The sequence below is a fragment of the Prionailurus viverrinus genome, chromosome B2 (assembly GCF_022837055.1).
Source record: "Prionailurus viverrinus isolate Anna chromosome B2, UM_Priviv_1.0, whole genome shotgun sequence".
In the NCBI taxonomy this organism is placed as follows: Eukaryota; Metazoa; Chordata; class Mammalia; order Carnivora; family Felidae; genus Prionailurus; species Prionailurus viverrinus.
The window spans coordinates 63,643,127-63,662,567 of record NC_062565.1 but is presented as its reverse complement, the minus strand read 5'-3'; the positions used below and the strand labels follow the sequence as shown (position 1 = coordinate 63,662,567).

General features: G+C 36.4%; 1 protein-coding gene across 1 annotated transcript in view; it reads left to right on the top strand.

Moving 5' to 3' along the window:
- The window catches only part of COL9A1 (collagen type IX alpha 1 chain), an 88,074-nt gene that overhangs the window by 30,048 nt on the left and 38,585 nt on the right, over nt 1-19,441 (top strand). The window contains exons 11-21 of the mRNA XM_047860197.1: nt 45-98; nt 360-395; nt 2,954-2,977; nt 3,862-3,915; nt 5,200-5,253; nt 5,908-5,940; nt 6,662-6,718; nt 8,140-8,193; nt 12,344-12,397; nt 14,919-14,972; nt 18,785-18,838. Of these exons, the coding sequence (XP_047716153.1) occupies nt 45-98; nt 360-395; nt 2,954-2,977; nt 3,862-3,915; nt 5,200-5,253; nt 5,908-5,940; nt 6,662-6,718; nt 8,140-8,193; nt 12,344-12,397; nt 14,919-14,972; nt 18,785-18,838 (528 nt within the window). The remainder of the gene's footprint in view (nt 1-44; nt 99-359; nt 396-2,953; nt 2,978-3,861; nt 3,916-5,199; nt 5,254-5,907; nt 5,941-6,661; nt 6,719-8,139; nt 8,194-12,343; nt 12,398-14,918; nt 14,973-18,784; nt 18,839-19,441) is intronic.

The window sequence follows — 19,441 nt, the reverse complement described above, 5'->3', positions numbered from 1 at the left end:
CCTAAGGATGCTATAATAGTTCTAACATCATCTTGCTTTGTTAGGGGTTAACAGGACCTGATGGATCCCCTGGCTCTGTGGGACCAAGAGGACAAAAAGTAAGTTAGCCACCTGTTATTAATTGCTGGTATTAGATGCTGAAGTATAATTTTATTGTAGTGTTTGCAAATCAACTGAAAGATTAGTTATGAAACAGTGGAAATACACTTGTTCAACTAAAATCATGTTTTAGTTGAATTAAGTTAAATGAAAAAACACCAAGATGGGGTATTTTAATGATTTCAAAATTCATGTAATTTACATATTTACATATCCATGATACAAGGGGCTAAGTGCAATGAAGTTATTTTTATTTTTAGGGAGAACCTGGTGTTCCGGGATCTCGTGGATTTCCTGTAAGTAATTATAAAGTGACAGAATTGAAAATCTCCTACCTTTTCTGTCATTGTGAAATTTTTTTTTTTAATTTTTTTTTTTCAACGTTTATTTATTTTTGGGACAGAGAGAGATAGAGCATGAACGGGGGAGGGGCAGAGAGAGAGAGGGAGACACAGAATCGGAAACAGGCTCCAGGCTCTGAGCCATCAGCCCAGAGCCTGACGCGGGGCTCGAACTCACGGACCGCGAGATCGTGACCTGGCTGAAGTCGGACGCTTAACCGACTGCGCCACCCAGGCGCCCCGAAATTTTTTTTATTATGTGAAATTTATTGTCAAATTACTTTCCATACAACACCCAGTGCTCATCCCAAAAGATGCCCTCTTCAATGCCCATCACCTCCCCTCCCCTCCCTCCCACCCCCCATCAACCCTCAGTTTGTTCTCAGTTTTTAAGAGTCTCTTATGCTTTGGCTCTCTCTCCCACTCTAACCTCTTTTTTTTCTTTTTTTTCCTTCTCCTCCCCCATGGGTTTCTGTTAAGTTTCTCAGGATCCACATAAGAGTGAAAACATATGGTATCTGTCTTTCTCTGTATGGCTTATTTCACTTAGCATCACACTCTCCAGTTCCATCCACGTTGCTACAAAGGGCCGTATTTCATTCTTTCTCATTGCCACGTAGTATGTCATTGTGAAATTTTTAAATGCAGTTTTTGACATAATATGCATCACAAAGGAATTCATGACTTTTCTGCTATGGTAAGCATTCTATGAGTAGAAAAATTTTAGAGAAATTTGAACGCACACTATAAATACATGTGTCTATTTGCAGGTAGTTTTTCCCAATAGACAACTCCCCCTTTACTTCCCTTGATAGAAAACATTTCTTGCGTAATAACAGCAAATCTAAATATGCAGTATTTAGACCATAATATCACACCACTTTCTTCACAACTGGTTGTATCTCCAATGAAATGTCAACCATCAGACATAATTACCAGCCTAATTCTCTGGCTAGTCTTTTCCTGCATTGCCCAATCTCACAATTTGTGTTATTTCTTTATCTGTTAGAGGGTTTGGTTCTTAGGCTGCTTTTCCTTTCCATTTTACTCTTTGTTCCTCTTTTGTTCTTATCATTAATCTGTATCTCTCATCTTTGTTTTCTATTTGCACTGTTTTCATGGCCATATTTCACTGTCTGTCAACTTTTCCATTATAAACCTACTTTCAGAAGTGAATAGCTTTGCTGGCCTTTCTCCCGTATTTTTTTACTCAGAGCTCAACATCTTATAGAGATGCCTTTAAAAAAAAATTAGTGACATTTGAAATTTGTCAAACATCTAGATCTATGATAATGAAATAATTTATTGATTACTTTGGTATTTTCAAGCATGACACTTATTTCCCAAATTGATTTACATATTAAAATGTTCAAATAGGAGTAATTCTTCAAATGCCTTGAAATGCCTTGGAAAAGCCCCACTTATTATTAAAACATACTGCTCATGTGAAATTCTTGTTTGTTTTGGCTGCCTAAATAATTAGAAATAATAATATCATTATCATAGGGTGTACATTGATTCTACTAAATGGTTCATATAGGGATGTTTTAGAAAAGGAAGTCTAGAATGAAAAGTTAACATGAATATGGTATTAGAGATAGCTGTGGATAGAAGTTATTCCAGCCAATGTAGGAGAGAAAGGAGTAATAAGGATTCCCAATTGGGGAATGTTGAACCTGGAAAGCAAAGATAGAGAAAAAGGGATTCTAGACAGCTGATGTTCAGTTTTATGAAGTTCAACAAGCATATAGTTAGGGTTTAGCATATACTAGTCCCTGTGGTAGGAAATGAGGCTAGGAGGATGAATAAGATGTGGGGTCAGTCCTTGATTATATGCAGTTCAGTGTTGCTAAAGAGAAATAAAGTACAAAGGAGAGGGAGATGAAATAACTAGCTCTAAGATCAGATTTAGGATATCAAATTAGGATCCTGTCATAAGTCATTTCAAGAGTGACACCATTTTATTCTCACTATCTACTGGATTTGTCTAGAAACATAGTCCACCTGTCAAAAGAACGTGGTTTCTGGTCCTTTCCTCCCGCCTCCACCTGCCCCCACCCCCTCTTTCTGTGCTGAATGTTTGGGAATTTCCAAACATCACATTATAAATTATAAAGCACTACACTGTATTGCTTTTAAGGTAGATTTCTTATAAAACATGATGAAAAAAATCTTTAAACTTAGATTTAAACTGATGTGCTTCTTTGTGAGTGATGCTAAATTCTCCTGAGGGCAAGTGTGGATGACTACTTTACTTTGATTTCTTACAAGAACGTTTGGAAAAAATATTATTGGTTAGCTTAGACATCAAAGGAATATTTGAGGTGCTGAAACAAACTTCTTCCCTAGGAGTAGAGCCATGTTTGCTTTTCTTTATCCAGTCATTTCTTTAGAATGAGCATCATGTTATTTAGTGACAAAGTTTATACTTTGTTTTTGAACTGAATTATGTCTGTCTGTATTTATACTAAGTTAAATCACATACCATAACAATTTTTATTTTAATCTTTTAGGGCCGTGGTATTCCTGGACCCCCTGTAAGTATCATCTCTGGGTGTGTTTCTACATAGTCTATAACAATGGCCAATTTCTCAGCTCCCAAGCTTACTCTCCAACTGACAGTACCCAGTGGTATTTATAGTGTCCTACATACATGATCTTTGGTGGCTACTGTGACAGCACTTCTATCCTGCTAAACAAAAAATTTTATTGATTTTAGAAATTTCTGTTCCTTTTTAAGTAATTAAAATTTAGTCAAATGAGTTATTATGTTATTGGAAACCAAAGCTAGCACAGATATATAATTCTAAATCAGTTGTTTATCATATTTGATATCATTTATGATAGATTGTAAAAAACATCTATAAGTCACCACATCCCTTTACTTATTTAGAATTACCTTTTTTAAAAAAAATTGAAGTATAATTAACATACAGTGTTATATTAGTTTCAGTTGTACAATGTAATGATTCAACAATTCTGTAGACAACTCAGAGCTCACCACAGTAAGTGTGCTCATCATCTGTCACCAAACAATGTTATTACCATCTTATTGACTTGTTGACTATGTTCTCTATGCCGTACTTTTCATCTGTGACTTATTTATTTATAACTGGAAGTTTATACTTCTTAATACCCTTGATCTATTTCATCACCTCCCTCCTGTCCCACATCCACCTTCCCTTTGGCAACCACTAGTTGTTCTCTGTATTTAAGAGTTTGTTTTGTTGTTGTTGTTTGTTTCTTTGTTTTGTTTTTTAGATTCTACATATAAGTGAAATCATATGGCATTTGTTTTTCTATGTCTGAGTTATTTTACTTAGCATAATACTACTTACCAGGTCCATCTGTATTGTTGCAAGTGACAAGATCTTACTCTTTTTTATGGCTGAAAAATATTCCATTGTGTATATACATACAGGGTCCTCCTGGGGCAGCAGGACTCCCTGGAGAGCTTGGCCGTGTTGGACCAGTTGTGAGTACACACTGCATTTTGATAGACATTTACTGATTTAATAGAAGACGTTACTCAGAAGGCAAATTACCCTAACTGTATATTTTCCCCTGCAAATCCAAAAAATGGCAGATGAATTTCATTCCAGTTCCTAATATTGATGGGAACCATGGATAATAATGCTACCTCATTTTTGTAGAGCGATTTTAATTTTTTTTCCAAGGCTGTCAGCTAAACTTTTCTTCCCAACTTCCAGAATTAGTGATCAAATCAGGAGATGTCACCTCCATTTTATAGACTCTCAGCCAGAATTAAGGTCCAGTGTCTTTTGTATTAGGCTCTCTGCATAAAATGAATAGCTGAAAATTATTGCCAAGTGTATTTCTGTTAGGATCATTAAATTATAATTGAACCAACAGAACTTAACATTAGGCAATAAAGAGCTGAACTTTATAGAAGAAATTGTTGGTAATAAATTCTTGATGTTACTATCCAATATTTCAAAAATGTTGAAGTAGTGACATTATGTGGAGGATAGATAATTGTAAATGCATTGAGAGTAGGAGCCATGTATTATATATTTTTTCTTGCTTCTCCATATGTCTTACTATTTGATAAAATTATTTACTGAACAAATGAATATGAAATGGTTATAAAGTTAAAATAATTGTAAGATGCTTTTGACTTCTTATGGTAGAATATTCAGAAGGAAAACATACACAAGGAGTAAACTGTGGACGTTAGGGCCAATTGAAACCATTTTCATTTGAATGGCTTATTTGTATTTAGCCCTCTTGGATCTCCTGTGCCATTTGCAAGACAGTATGGTGATAGGCCAAGTAACAGCTTGTGGGTAAACAGTACCCTGGGAGAATCTGGCATTGCAGAGATTAACCTGCCATTCCATAGCTTCAGGCTGGCTGCAAACCTTCTTTTGCCACCATTATCTGGATGGTACTAGAAGTACTGGCTGTTTCAGTTCCTCTATAAATCAACTAAAAAAATAGGTTGTGTTTCCAGTTTGTTTCCAGAATAAAGTAACCATGCTGTAGAAAAGAATTGGCTTTGCTTTTCCCCCCAAACTTCCTTCTGCCTTGTTTTATTACTTTGGTGAGACCAGCTCCTTTATTCTTCTAGTTTTGTGGAGCTAATTGGATTATGGGCCACCCATCGATTTTAGTGGCAGGTCTATGCAAGACTGAGCTCTGTAGGGGTTTCTAGTAATATTCTCTCATGCCTTACCAGTTTTATGCACTGCGTTTTGACATGTGTATAACCACTGTGTCACAATTTTCAATAACTTAGGGTGACCCTGGGAAAAGAGGACCACCTGGCCCCCCTGGCCCCCCAGGACCCAGTGTAAGTTATTTGCAGCTTGAATTTTCTTGTGTCTGAGAGTTGGAATTAAATAAACCCAAGAACCAAAAATGGAAGTACTTGTTAATTGAGTCATCATCCTAAAATTCCAAAATGGCTACCAGTTTTTTTCCCCCATTCAGAACATGGGTCTTCTTAGGACAGAAAAGTAGAGGAATAACAATAATTTAAAAGGAGGTTTTCTCAGGGAATGGCTTATTCATATATTTGAAGTCCTTTGACTTTTGTGATTTCTCAAATGCTCAAAACTTGGATGTATAAAAGGAACATTTTCAAATGAACTAGTTTTTACAAAGGATTTATACAGTAAGCAATTTAAAAAATAGGAGTTAAAGTAGGAGATAATTCATATCTTAAATTTATATTTGGAGTACCCCATATTTTCTATTCTTTCATTTTATATCCCTTCAGTCCCCTGAAAGAGATAATATACTGAAATTTAGGGGTCTCCAAAATGAACATGCCCTACAAGTCAAAATTTTTAGAATATTAGCATATTATATGCAGCTCTTTGTTCCTTATATTTTATTGAACAAATATATTTATTGTATTTTTGTTTGATGAACTTTCAATTATTAGTAGGTTTGAATTACATATTTAACTGTATTCTTAACCTTAGTATTTTCTTTACTTTAGGGAACAATTGGTTTTCATGATGGAGATCCATTGGTAAGATGTTTACCTTTGAATGAAATACAGATTAAGTCAAAGACCATGTAATCTTCAGGTCAACTCTCCTTAAAATTACCTTGCTGGAATATGTTGTATTTCTGTTTTACTTTACTTGGATGGTGGAACAATCCATAGAACTAGTGGACTGGTAGTTTGTATACACTCACATTGTAACTGGTTTTCATTATAGAAATGATTTTGTTTTCCCATAATCTCTTTACTTTATGGCTTTCAACAGAGTACCCCTCAATCTTAGAAGATAGAAGCCAAACAGTTCCTTTGAGACTTGTTTTACTTACAGAGTGATATTCAGATGATGTTGGTAAACTGTACTAAGTGCAATGTTAGCCAATTTGACAAGGGTATGTGGACCTCAAGTTACAGCTATTCTAATAGAGGGGAAGGGGAAAAGGATCAGGTTGTGGTACACTAGATTGTCTGGAAACATTTTATTTCTTTAATAAATTAAATCTGAAATAAATATGGCAAACTATTAACATTTATTAAATCTGGATGGTGAATACTCTGTACTTTTCTGTGAGTTAGGAATATTTCTGATTTTAAAAATGAAATATTGAAAAAAGGGGTAGTCAGAGTTATTTAATGAATATAATTATATTGGGATTCTGTAGCTAGAATCCCTAAAAAAATACCATTTTGTCATAAAGGGAGGCTCTAATTTATGCTCTCCTTATCTATCTCTCTCTCCCATTGGCAGTGTCCCAATTCCTGTCCACCAGGTCGCTCAGGATATCCAGGTTTACCAGGCATGAGGGTAAGAGAACAATTTCAGTATTTTATATTCAAGAGTATTATCCATAGAAAAAATAGAGCCTTTCCTGTAAGCACTGGCCTTCCTGGTGAAAGACCACATTCTGATGGATTAGGCAAGTCTGTGTTCGCTTGTTCTGCGGCTTAGTCTATGGTCCTTCTTCAGTCCTAGGAACTGCGGCTGGTGGCCCTGGCAGGTAGTCCTATGGAGACATGGATGTTTGATCACACAGTGCTTTTGTCGGGGAGGAAATACCCATACAATGTATTGGCTTGAGAGACTCTATAACACCAAATGAATGTAGAGAAGTTTGCTTCCTATTGAGGAAGATTGGGGGTAATTGCACACATAATGTATTTGAAACTATTTTGGTTAAGAAAATATAGGGAATACTGTGCATAATAGGCAAGAAAAAAGACTTCCCAAAAATGTTTTCTCTCACTCTATATCATAGTTACTTCAAAATTTACCATAAAAATAAAAAAAATATTAAATGTTGGGGTTAGGTGGGATTTTCTCTAGTCTATGAGTCTGAAATTATTTTGAAAATTCCAGACCAATGGAGTTGTGCTATGATCTGAAAGGCCCCAGGGCACTGCTTTTCCAGTCATCCTTTTCTCTAAGGTTAGTTTTAATGGGTTCCCACAACTGCAAAAGATTTGGTCCTGGATTGGTGTCTTATTTTTCACGAAGACCTACACTCTTGGAATGAGAGTGGCTTTGAGAGTGAAAGCCCTGATGTACTTAATTTTGGAATGTTCATTTCCCATTTGCCTCATGTTACCACCAAAAGCATACATATGCTTAGAACAGGTGGCCAGACAGGAAGAGATAGGAGATTTTCTTCTCATGCTCTGCAGCTTTCACTGACTGCCCTTTATAGCTTTCCCTTTGCATCTAAAATTGTGTACAAGAAGAGGTGGAAGTTGTGCATCTGGGGAGATCCCTTCCACCTCCATGAGGTACAGAGGAGGCAGAAGGGTTTTCAGAGCAGCATCGAGAGAGCAGGAGATAGCCAGCTGAGCTGGGTCACCTTTGGGAAAAAAGTTACTGATGTTGGAGAAGACTTAATGCTCTTACCCCAACTATGAAAGGATGTTTAGGATAGAGGGATCTAGGGAATGGCCAGCAATACATCATGTTGCTGAACCAGAGAATAAAGCTTTTGCTATTCTAGAACAGTGTTTTTCTATTAACTAAAACTTATATTTATCATCTACAACAGTCATGTAATACACATGGCAGTATTAAGGTCATTTAAGGTAGTCATTTTCCTTGTGACGTAACCTTTTTCTGTGTAGCAGAAACTGACACAGATTTAGGGAAGCAAGATCACTTTATGAGCCTTCTGACCAGTTTCCGTAACAAACCCAATACAGTTATTTTTAAATTAATTAATTAATTAGTTAATTATGCATTTTTAGGGTCATAAAGGGGCTAAAGGAGAAATTGGTGAGCCTGGAAGACAAGGTCACAAGGTAAGGAAAATGAATATATAGTGGGTAAGTTGTGATTAGGAGGAAGTGATTACTTTTATTACAAGAAATTATAGGGAATAATAAAGCATATTTTATCCTTCCTTTTCAAATGATGATTGACAAGTTTTCAGTAGATGCATTAATATTCTAAGTATAATATTCTAATGTTGTTCAATTGTAAAAAACAGTAACTCACCATACATTTCATTCTTTCCTGTGTTGCTACCCCTTGCTTTTCTTTTGAAATCAATCACACTCAGCTTTTTTCCTTGATGCTTTTGATAGTCAAACATTATTCAGCTAGTTTTCCCACTCCAGTAAACAAAATTTTATGACATGTGTAAAATTTTATGATGAGTGTTGCTGACACGAGCAAACAGGAAGTTGATAGCTGATGGCTTCTCATCTTAAGTTCTGAAATAATTTGTTTCTGACTTCATTTCAGTAGAATTTAGATGTTGAGTAATATGGGAGTTAGTGATAGGACTTCTGTTATTGTCTGGATAGAAACATGGCATCCACAGCACAGCCTACATTGGGGCTGGCATGCCCTGCAGAAAAACCAACATAGAAATTTAAAGTAAGGTGACTTACTTGCTTTTTTTTAATCCACTAATGTCAATTGCCTTTAAGTGTCTAAGAATTTGACTTTCTGCTTAATAAAAGTTTTGTCCCTGTTAATTGTGTAATGTTTTACAAAGTCAAACTGTTCTTATTCATGCGGGTTTTCTAGACTTTGTAGACTATGTCCTTCTACACCTTAATGGGGTGGAGGCAGAAAATTAGTCTTTTTCTTTGGAGGTGCTGGAGAGGCAATTTATTAATATCATCAGGCATTAATATCCTTGAACTCTTTAGCTAAAATCAGTCTGTTGAGCAACCTCAGATAATCAGGATAAGTAAGCCCATTTTCTGCTCCTTATTACAGTTTGGTCATTTATTTTTAAAGTCTTTTATTGCTTAGGCACTGAGTAATTAAGGCATTTTATTTATCTGGAATGTAACAGCTGGGTTAATGTCAAATTGGAGCAAGAAAAAAACTGAGTACTTCAGAAAGTTTTCTGCATGCTCATTCCTCCATTAAATCTTAAAATTCACAACCAAAAAAATCCAACAATTATTTATTAAGTTCCTGCTGTGTTCCAGGGTTTATTCTAAGTTCCAGGGGCATAGAAATGAAAAAAAATATGTCCAACCACGGAGACTGGCTAAATTAAGTATGGCATGTCCATATAATAGAATATTATCTAACCACCAAAGAAAAGGCGTGTAAGAATATTACAGTGCACCAAAAGGTTTTCATGAGGTAACAATACATGTATTAAGGCAGATATAGTAGACTTCTGTTATTTTTGATGCCATCCATACCTTCTTCCTTCTTTTGGTGGCCCCTTTTCTTTGTGGAATTTTTACAACCCTGTCCCATGGGCTTTGCGGATGGAGCTGTCAGTCAGAGTATTTTCCTCCTCTTCCCCAGAAACCAATAGTTTTGATACCTATACAAGTCAGTTATCCAGACTCTCAAATATGGCTTTGTTTTCAATGGGGAACCTGAAAACTGTTTTGATGTGTGACATAACTGGCCAAAATTTTATTGGTAGGTGTTGAAAACTCCTTTAATTTATTTCACTTGTTTTGTCACTTACATCTCTCTGTGGGTGTCTTTAAAAACTTACATATAAAGATAGGATGACAATAGCTCATTAAAGAATGAACCTTGAAAGGGTAATAGATGCACTGAACTGTAAACTTAAAGTGGATTCACAACTCTGCCTTGAATTTACAAATTAGTTAATAAAGATTTTAAAATTTGTTGATAAATATAGAAATGAATAGTCAAAAATCTTTCTGTAAAATGATAATAAATTGCTGTTCCTAAATTTGTCATTTAAGGTCAGGGTTATTGATTAGTTGTGTGCTATTCATCTGCTGGTGAAATATTTAAATCAAGTGTATTAGTCCAAGGTTTATCAGGAATCTGTGGGAAAATATCCCAAACCTTGCTAATGGAAACTTACTGTGCACATATGAGTCACTGTTGTTTTGATAGGTAGAGAAATATAAGTAGCATTTAATTGTATGCATGTGTTGATTACCCACTCCAATAGCTAATTCACTGGCTTTCCCATTGGGACAGCCTCTCCTCGCCATCAATTATATATTCTTATGGAATATAATCTGAATATAACTATGAGACTAAAACCACTATGTAATACCCTCATAATTCTTTCAAAAATCAAGTATAAATGATCTAGGCATAACTTAATTCTTTGTATTATATGTCCAAAGTTTCTATATTAATATTGCTATTCAATTTGCTATATTTCTGTGTGTATATGTGTGTGTGAAAATCTCTTTAAGGTATGGTCTGTAGAGCAAGAACATGGGTGAACTGAAACATGTAATAAAGAAACAACAGAAATTGATTTTTATCTAATATTATGTACATAATATTAAAAATGGAAAATTTTTCTCATGATTAATTTTACAATTTGAGATATCCATTACCACAGGAAATGTAGGGCAGTATACTTATTGTAAAAAATAAAACCTTTGTCAGAGGGAAAAGTAAATTTTTTCTCAGAGTCAATAAAGTAATCTTTCCATAAGAAACAGCAGTTGAATTTCTCTTCAGAATATACTAACATTTTAAAGTATATCAGAGGTTATAAGGTTAGTATCAAAAAGTCAAAACAATAATTAGTTAGAAAACAAAATGGAAGAAGATTCCATTGGCAATTGCTACCAAATAGTCAAGATACCTTAGAACAAACTTACATATTCAAGACTAACATGAAGAAAAGAACAAAACTTTATTGATTGAAAGAAAAAGATTTGATTAAATAGATACACTCAGTTCTAAGATAGAAAGGCTCAATATTGTAAAGATTCTAATTCTTTCCATTAATTTCTTAATTTAATGCAGCCCTAATACAAAGCAGGTAGTATTTTTGTGAAGATCTTCTGAATAATTCTAAAGTTCATCTGAAAGAGTAAGCATGTAGGAAAAACTGAAAAAGAGTAACTATCGATAAAAAATAAAGGTAAAGGAATTCTGTCTGAGATTAAAATGTATTATGAAATTGCAATAATTAAAATGTTGTGGTATTGGCAACATCATACAACAGATCAGAAAAGCAGAAAAAACAGATCAGAAAAAACAAGTGTATTTAACAATTTAGTATGTTAAGGAAGAATTTTCCAGCCTGTGAGGAGAGATATCTGTGCGGAGATATCCTTCAATAAATGATATTAGAGAAAGTGGCCAATTACCAGGAAAAAAGAAAATGACAGATTTCTATCTTATATTTTACATTAAACCAATTAAAGATTTCTATGTAAGAAATTAAACTATGAAACAACTAGAGGAAAAATACAGATGAATATTTATGTATTTTTGGGGTGGAGAAAGCTTTTCAATGGGTGACATCAAAGGTAGAAGCCATGAAAATAAAGAGTGATTTAAATACTTTAAAAAATTGTATATGGCAGAAAAATTATAATAAGAAAAGTTTAAAATGAAAATCACAATTTGGGGTGCCTGGATGGCTTAGTCAGTTAAGTGTCTGACTCTTGATTTCGGCTCAGGTCATGATCTCACAGTTCGTGAGTTCGAGCCCCACGTTGGGCTTTGTGCTGACAGCACGGAGCCTGTTTCAGATTTTCTCTCTCTCCCTTTCTCTCTGCCCCTCCACTGCTCTCTCTCTCAAAATAAATAAATTAAAAAAAAAAAAAGAAAATCACAATTAAATAATGTTGTAGTTTATGGAAAAGTTTGCATAGCATGATCATATTTTCCTAAAAATACACCCCCCCACACACAATACACACTTGGAACATGAATGTATGCATATTCTCTCTCCGTCATTTCCTCTCCCACCCCCACCCTTTTTTAGAAAAGCATCTAAGATGTTACAGGTATTTATAGTTGAAAAGTGGGATTTGGGTGACTTTATTTGTATAGTTCTCTGTATTTTCTGAATGTTACACAATTAATATGGATTATTCATATAAACTAATTTAAGAAAGTACAGTAGCATAACTCAGGAGATGCCAAATGAATTTAAAATGTGCTGAGTTACAACGAGCCTATATCTATCTATGCTCATTTGCTGCAATAACATTTGGAGTGCTTTCTGTTGTTTCTTAGGGTGAAGAAGGTGACCAGGGGGAACAGGGAGAAGTCGGAGCTCAAGGACCTCCAGTAAAGTATTGTTTAAAAATATTTAGGATATGCAAATATTCTTTTTTCATGACTTTTGGAATATTTCATGTTTAGCATTTGAATTAATAGTATTATATGAACATGGTATTCTGTATTTTTCCACCAAGCCAGCACTGGGAATTTACCATTTTTTGGAAATAGGAAAGGATCCCCATTATACATTCAAGCACCATTTTAACAAAACAAAATGTACCTATAATTACATACATTTATTTACTAGATTTCAGGGCTAGGCTATCTGAAAGCAAATACTGAACACAAGAGGATGATATATGTCTTTCATGTTCTATGGTGCTATCATATGATACGGAAAAATTCAGGTACACTGAATTTGTAGCAGGTAGATCATCGACTGGATTTGATGTACCTTATGCCAGCATGCAATCATTATAATTAGAACATTCTTAATTCCTTGTAATCATGTTTTTTTTTTTAATAAAAAGTTGGTCCCTTGTGCTTTGGCAGATTGCTGCAATTAAATGCACAGTGAAGTAATTTGGGGCATTGACATACGTCAATTTAAAGTGTTTGGGACATCAAAATTTACACTACTTTTGTATATGAAAGTAGAATTGTTACACTTTTTTTCTTGTCAGGATGAGTAGTAACAATTATGGAAATAATAATTTCAATATTGATTGAATTGCAGCTAGCCGCGGTCTTTACTATGTAAAGCACAGACTCAGGTCCTATTCTCAGAAACTAAAGAGTTAGGGAGGACAAACATGGGGCCACCACCCTTCCTTGCCCTGCTCTGCTATTCCCCAAACAACTGGCCATTTATGAAAGAGTTCAGGGAGTTGTGCAGATTAGTGCTTACCCAGAACTTAAGGAAATTCCAGCTAAAGGAAATAAGTCTGCACATTTGTAAGAAATGGCCTCTGCTTCTAAGCCACATAAGAACTTTAAGGAAACCTGGAGGAGTACAAGGGGCTTATTTCAGAAGCTTGTCTTCCCTGAGCCTTTGATAGGAGACAAGAAGGAGATGGACTTTATTTTACAGGAGGAAGATGGAAATAAGTAGTGTAAGAGACATATGTTTTTTGTTTTTTGTTTTTGATCTGATTAAAATTTGGTGGGGAATTGGAGTTATTTTTAAACCCATTCCCCCAAATCCTCAGAACAGGATTTTGCAAGCAGCATTTAAAAGTATTTTCATGGATTAAGGATATCTGTTGGGTGCTGCATGGCTCAAGCATGGGTGATATTGTAGCACTTGCTGACCTTCTGGTGTTTGGGAGTGGGTTTGCCAAAATGTTTCTGTAAAACTCACAGATTTTCACTTTTTAAATGTACATCTATAAAGTAATGAACAGATTTTTAAAAAATTTGCTCTTTGGAACATGTATACATGAGCTCTGCCCTCCCAAGTCATCACCTTGGGAGACAATACATGGCATTCTGATGTCACTGCCATTGGCTCAAATATTTTTGGAATTCATTTTGTGGAACTACCTTCAGAAAGAGCAGTTTTAATCTGAAATGGCCACATCTCAAGTGGTTTACATCCCAAGTGGTTATTCTAAGCTGGATCATGTTACATATTACATCTTACATGTTCTAGCAGGTCATTCCTAACTAGTCTGCATAGAATTTGTCACTTGTCTGGATGAAGGGTTGGCCACTGAAGTGCCCCGTTTTCTCTAAGTGAGAACACAAGAGAATGACTGGCCTGGAGCTACCTTATTGTAGGCCAGTTATAGTGGACAGTTAGCAAATTGCTCAGAAGTGGCTTTTCCACTTTCCTGAAGGAGCATCTACCTCCTGCTTCTCCCAAGAGAACACCCAGGCCCACTCTTTACAGGATCCACTACTGGGGCCCTGCTGCTGTGACCAGAGAATTGAGAGTGGTGGCATTTTAGTATTAGAAAAGATTCTGGAAATCACACTCATATCCTTACTTTTAGAATTACCCACTCCTTTGCCTGGGATGAGGTGAGATGGATTCTTACTGCCCCAAGATAGAGTGCCTCTATCATGGAGATGGTATAACAAATAGTGACCCCTAGTGGTTAGTAAAGACTTTAGCTCCATTTACAGGTCATAAGCTTTTGTGGGCTAGTCTAGAAACCTAATTGCCTTTGATAGCATACACTGGTGGGGAAAAATTATTCCAAAGTTTAAAATCACAACCATCTCACATGTAACCAACTTACAAACCATTAAGGAGGTAGAAATGGCAGTGTATTCTCTACCTGAGTTAAAAGATAAATCTAATACATGATTGTAGTTCTCTTATGCAGTGATGTTTCTTTTTTGTCATCAGTAATTGCTCCAACTCCAGGTATGCATATGTCTTCAGAATTTTAAAATTCTTTTGCCATCAGAATAATTCTCCTTGGATTTTCTCTCTAAACTAGAAACATTTGTTTATATAATGTCACTGTTTCTTGTTACCTTTGGTTATGTTAACATCCTTTTGGATCAGCTTTTGTGATGAGAGAAACAAACAAGTGTATGCTTCAACTAAAGCAATTCACTGTTGTTTTTATATTTCCAGGGAGCTCAAGGATTAAGAGGCATCACTGGCATAGTTGGGGCCAAAGGGGAAAAAGTAAGATGATGATGATGATGATGATGATGATGATATGATAATCAAATGTGTAAATATTTGAATTTTTTGCCACTTAAAAATATCTTATTTTTAGCAACATTAAAAAAAATTTTTAAGGCTTATTTTTGAGAGAGAGAGAGAGAGAGAGAAACCAGGGGAAGGGCAGAGAAAGAGGGAGACACAGAGTCTGAAGCAGGCTCCAGGCTCTGAGCTGTCAGCACAGAGCCTGATGCAGGGCTCAAACCCTCAAACCACAAGGTCATGACCTGAGCTGAAGTCTGACGCTTGACCGACTGAGCCACCCAGGCGCCCAAGCAACATCATTTTTTATTTTTTATTTGCTTTGTGGATGTTTAGTTAGGTTTTCACATTTCTGTTATAAACATAGATGATAGAAAAGAGTAGTACATATGATACCTATGTATTATATATTTTAAATTATCTCAAGTAAATAGAAGTAAGCAGGGCTGTTACATTTTATCTCTTTATCATTATCAATAGTTAATACTGATAGCACTGACACAATACCTGGAAATCAAAGCAAAGACAAGGAAGGAATGGAAGGAAGGGAGAGGTAAGAGAAGGCAGGATATCCCTAAGGACACTGGGGCCATCTGTGGCTCTCTCCTAGGTGGATTGCTGAGCTCTGCCTTCAACAGGAATCCTATACTTGTGGCTGGAGTTTTCGAATCTGTCCTTAGCCCAGTTGCAAAGACCAGATTCTCCTACCATTTCCATAGCAAGGCACTGCGAGATGCTGGGGAGATTCAACAATAAGGACTTCAAATTTGTTATTTATTGAGAGAAACGAGTGAGTAGATAGCTAACTACAATGTATACAAGAGACCCATAAATTTGAGGGCAAGTGGTTTGAGGGAGTGAAGATGAAGGAGTGGTTACTCTTGATCAGGGAACTGGGAGGGCTCAGGGAGGAGATGGTGACATCAGAGGGATGCCAGACCTACCTGGAAGACATGCTCCTACTGGTGGAGGATGGGGCTAGGGAGGGCTTGGCTGAGTATCGTGAACGAAAACAATGGAAACTTGAACATTCATGCTGTGTCCAGAAATGTCTTTCTCACTGTGTGTGTATGTGAGTGTGTGTAGGGGTGTGTCTACCTTCTCTATCAGATTTTCAGAAAATGGTTACTACTTACAGAGTATGTTAGAAAAGCCACTTTGTGGGCTTGGAAAAAGAAAAGCACTTTGCCTACCACCACTTCTGACCCTCACCTCTTTCTCTTTAGAACCTCTAGAGCTAATTTGTGTCATTTCACACAGAAGCACAGGACTTTTATTAACCGCTAAGTGGGACTAACTTGCACATTGTAGGTGCTCAAAAAAATAAAACTAAATTTTTTTTTTTTTTAAAGATTTAAAAAAAAAATTTTTTTTTCAACGTTTATTTATTTTTGTGACAGAGAGAGACAGAGCATAAACGGGGGAGGGGCAGAGAGAGAGGGAGACACAGAATCAGAAACAGGCTCCAGGCTCCGAGCCGTCAGCCCAGAGCCCGACGCGGGGCTCGAACTCACGGGCCGAGAGATCGTGACCTGGCTGAAGTCGGACGCTTAACCGACTGCGCCACCCAGGCGCCCCTAAAACTAAATTTTTTAAAAGAAATGCATATTCTTGGAAATTGAAGGAATTATTTTGTGACTCTTTTTTTTTCAGCCTTGCTGTCCCTTTTGGGTATTCTCATTCTGCCTGTTTTACTCTTCCATTTCCTCTAGAATATTTCTTTTCTAAAAACACTGTATTTTAAAAAACATATTTCATATTTCTATATTCATGTTACCTTAAGTAACATTCTGTGTGTATCTCTTCTGTTATTAAGTAATACATCCCATTTGTTTTGAAGTTGCTGATACCTAGGCCTTCGCTTTTTCTGGGTTTAAATCATCTAAAATATGTGACCCCACACTTTGAAACCAATTACTGTTTTTGATATGCTCTTTATTTGAGGCATGTTTTTTACTTGGCATTTTTCAAAATTTCTCATTTCCTCTGAGTTCTGTCAAATTGCTTTCCATAAAAAAAAAAAAAAAAAAAGCAAGCTCTTCTCATGAACCCAGACCCCTGGCGTGGTTGCCTAGTAACAGCATTTTGGGTCTCAGCTTGTGCTGAACAGCAATAAGAGAGAGAGTGAGTGCATCACAGCCATTTCTATAATGCAAAGGCCGGGCTCCGCTCTCACCACGCAGGGTGAATGATGAATTCAAGGTCTTTTTCGGGTCTTCCAAATCTCTCCTTCCCTGGTGAACGTAGACTGCTTTCTGCTCTGTTCTAGTTTTTAGGGATCAAAGAATTTCAAGGCTCTGGGGTGCCTCTGCTTCGGTTGTGTCCTTTATTTGATTCTCTCTTTTCTGAACGTTCTATCAAAGGTTTTCTGATTCTTAATTCTTATTACAGATGCTGTCCACCTGGTTTTCTTGGGCTGACATCCATCCAATACTCTTTGGACTGTTTTCTATTTATTTTATCATCTCCTTACCTCAACCCTTTTCATTAGGAGATGGCTTGTGGACTCCAGTGGCCCTTCTGCCTTCTCATTCACTTAGCAGATGATTTAAATCTTTACAAAGATTTAAAGAGGGTTGTATTTTATCATGTAGCCTATGCAGAAAGCACTAACCGCCCCCCCTTTTTTGTTTTAAAATCACAGTTTGATTCTTATAATTAAATAAGAAGGTGACATGTACAATATAACCAAGTCGGAACTGATTTCAAGACAATTACATTTCTAAAGCTGTGTAGTTTTTATGCCACCATCACTTGGTAGGGTGTTTGTTGTGAAGGAAGTAAATGAATTATTTCAAATAAACTGAACCTAATGCCCATCCAGGATGGAAGAGGGCATACTCAAATCCTTATTACAATTCGTTCTTCTAAACTGCATGGCTGGACTTCTGATTCTGGATCTTGGTGGAAATCCAGTGTCACAGAATCCCACCCACAGCTGCAGCAGCAGCAGAGTCCATGCCAACTATTCTTTGGGTGGCTCCTTGGTCTTCACCGCTAACAAATTCCCATCAGAATCCTGAGAGGCCTGCAGGGTGAGTACCAAACCTCTTCAATAGGTTTGTCAAGTTCTCTAAACAGGTACCAGTGTTTTCAGTTCATGTCATCAATCAAGAATGGATACAGTGTTAACTTAAAATATCCAGAGTGGTATCAAAGACTGGCCATAAGTACTTTGGGTGGGATGAGAAGATGCAAACTAAGTGTTTTCATATCTGAGGTGTCTGATTAAACACTCACCACGGGTGCCTGGGTGGCTCAGTTGATTAAGCAATCACGCGAGGTCATGATCTCACAGTCTGTGGCTTCAAGCCCTGCATTGGGCTCTGTGCTGACAACTCAGAGCCTGGAGCCTGCTTTGGATTCTCTATCACCCTCTCTCTCTGCCCCTCCCTGCTGGCACTCTGTTTCTGTCTCTCTCTCAAAAATAAATAAACATTAAAAAAAAATCCCTGGAGTTCACTGATGAATACAGTATATGTTGCAAACACAAAACCTCCTTTTTTATCTGGCTATTGAAGTTCTGTAGAAAGACTGATGTGGCCTTTAACATAAATGAGTAATCTTGAGGTGCCTGGGTGGCTCAGTCCGCTAAGTGTTTGACTTGATTTTCAGCTCAGGTCATGATCTCATAGTTAGTGGGATTGAGCCCTGCGTTGACAGTGTGGAGCCTACTTGGGATTCTCTCTCTCCCCCTGCTCTCTCTCTCTCTCTATCTCAAAATAAATAAATAAACATTTAAATGGCTGATCTTAATTTCATTTCTTTGTCTTTTTTTTTTTTTTTTGTAGGGTGCTCGGGGCTTAGATGGAGAACCTGGGCCTCAAGGTCTCCCTGGTGCACCTGTAAGTAGTTTTCCTTTTACAAGACCCAATGACAGATTCTTTAGCAATGATCAGTAAAGATTATTTGCTCTGTGTGTGTGTGCATGTGCACACATGTCTTCTACATGTGAATAATTAAAGTAGTAAAATGGGCAATAGTTTTTATATTTATTTAAACAAATTTTAATCATGATGAGCATCATTTTCTTGGACAAAGAGAATGTTCTTTTGACTTGGTATGGATTTTTGTTTTTCTTATAGGTGAAGTCAAAATGTTGAGTTTTTACATTTGTTGTGTTTTCCTTTTGTTTTGGTTGCCAGGATGCTTAGAGTCACAGTAACCATCTGTTACTATATTTCAGTTGCTTGGATAATTCTTTTCCTTTTCTATGATTTCTGACCTCATTATTCTATATTTTGACTGTCACATGCACATGTGTCATTATTACGGGCTGCCTCACACCTTTTCTAGAAATAAATACAAAGCCGTCTATTAATAACCACTTTGATCACAGAAAAAGTAGAGAAGGTATAATTAAAATAGAATCTCCAACTATCAAACTCCTATGGCCCAGTGGGAAAGACAGAATGTAACTATGTTGTACATTATAAGATCAAGCACTA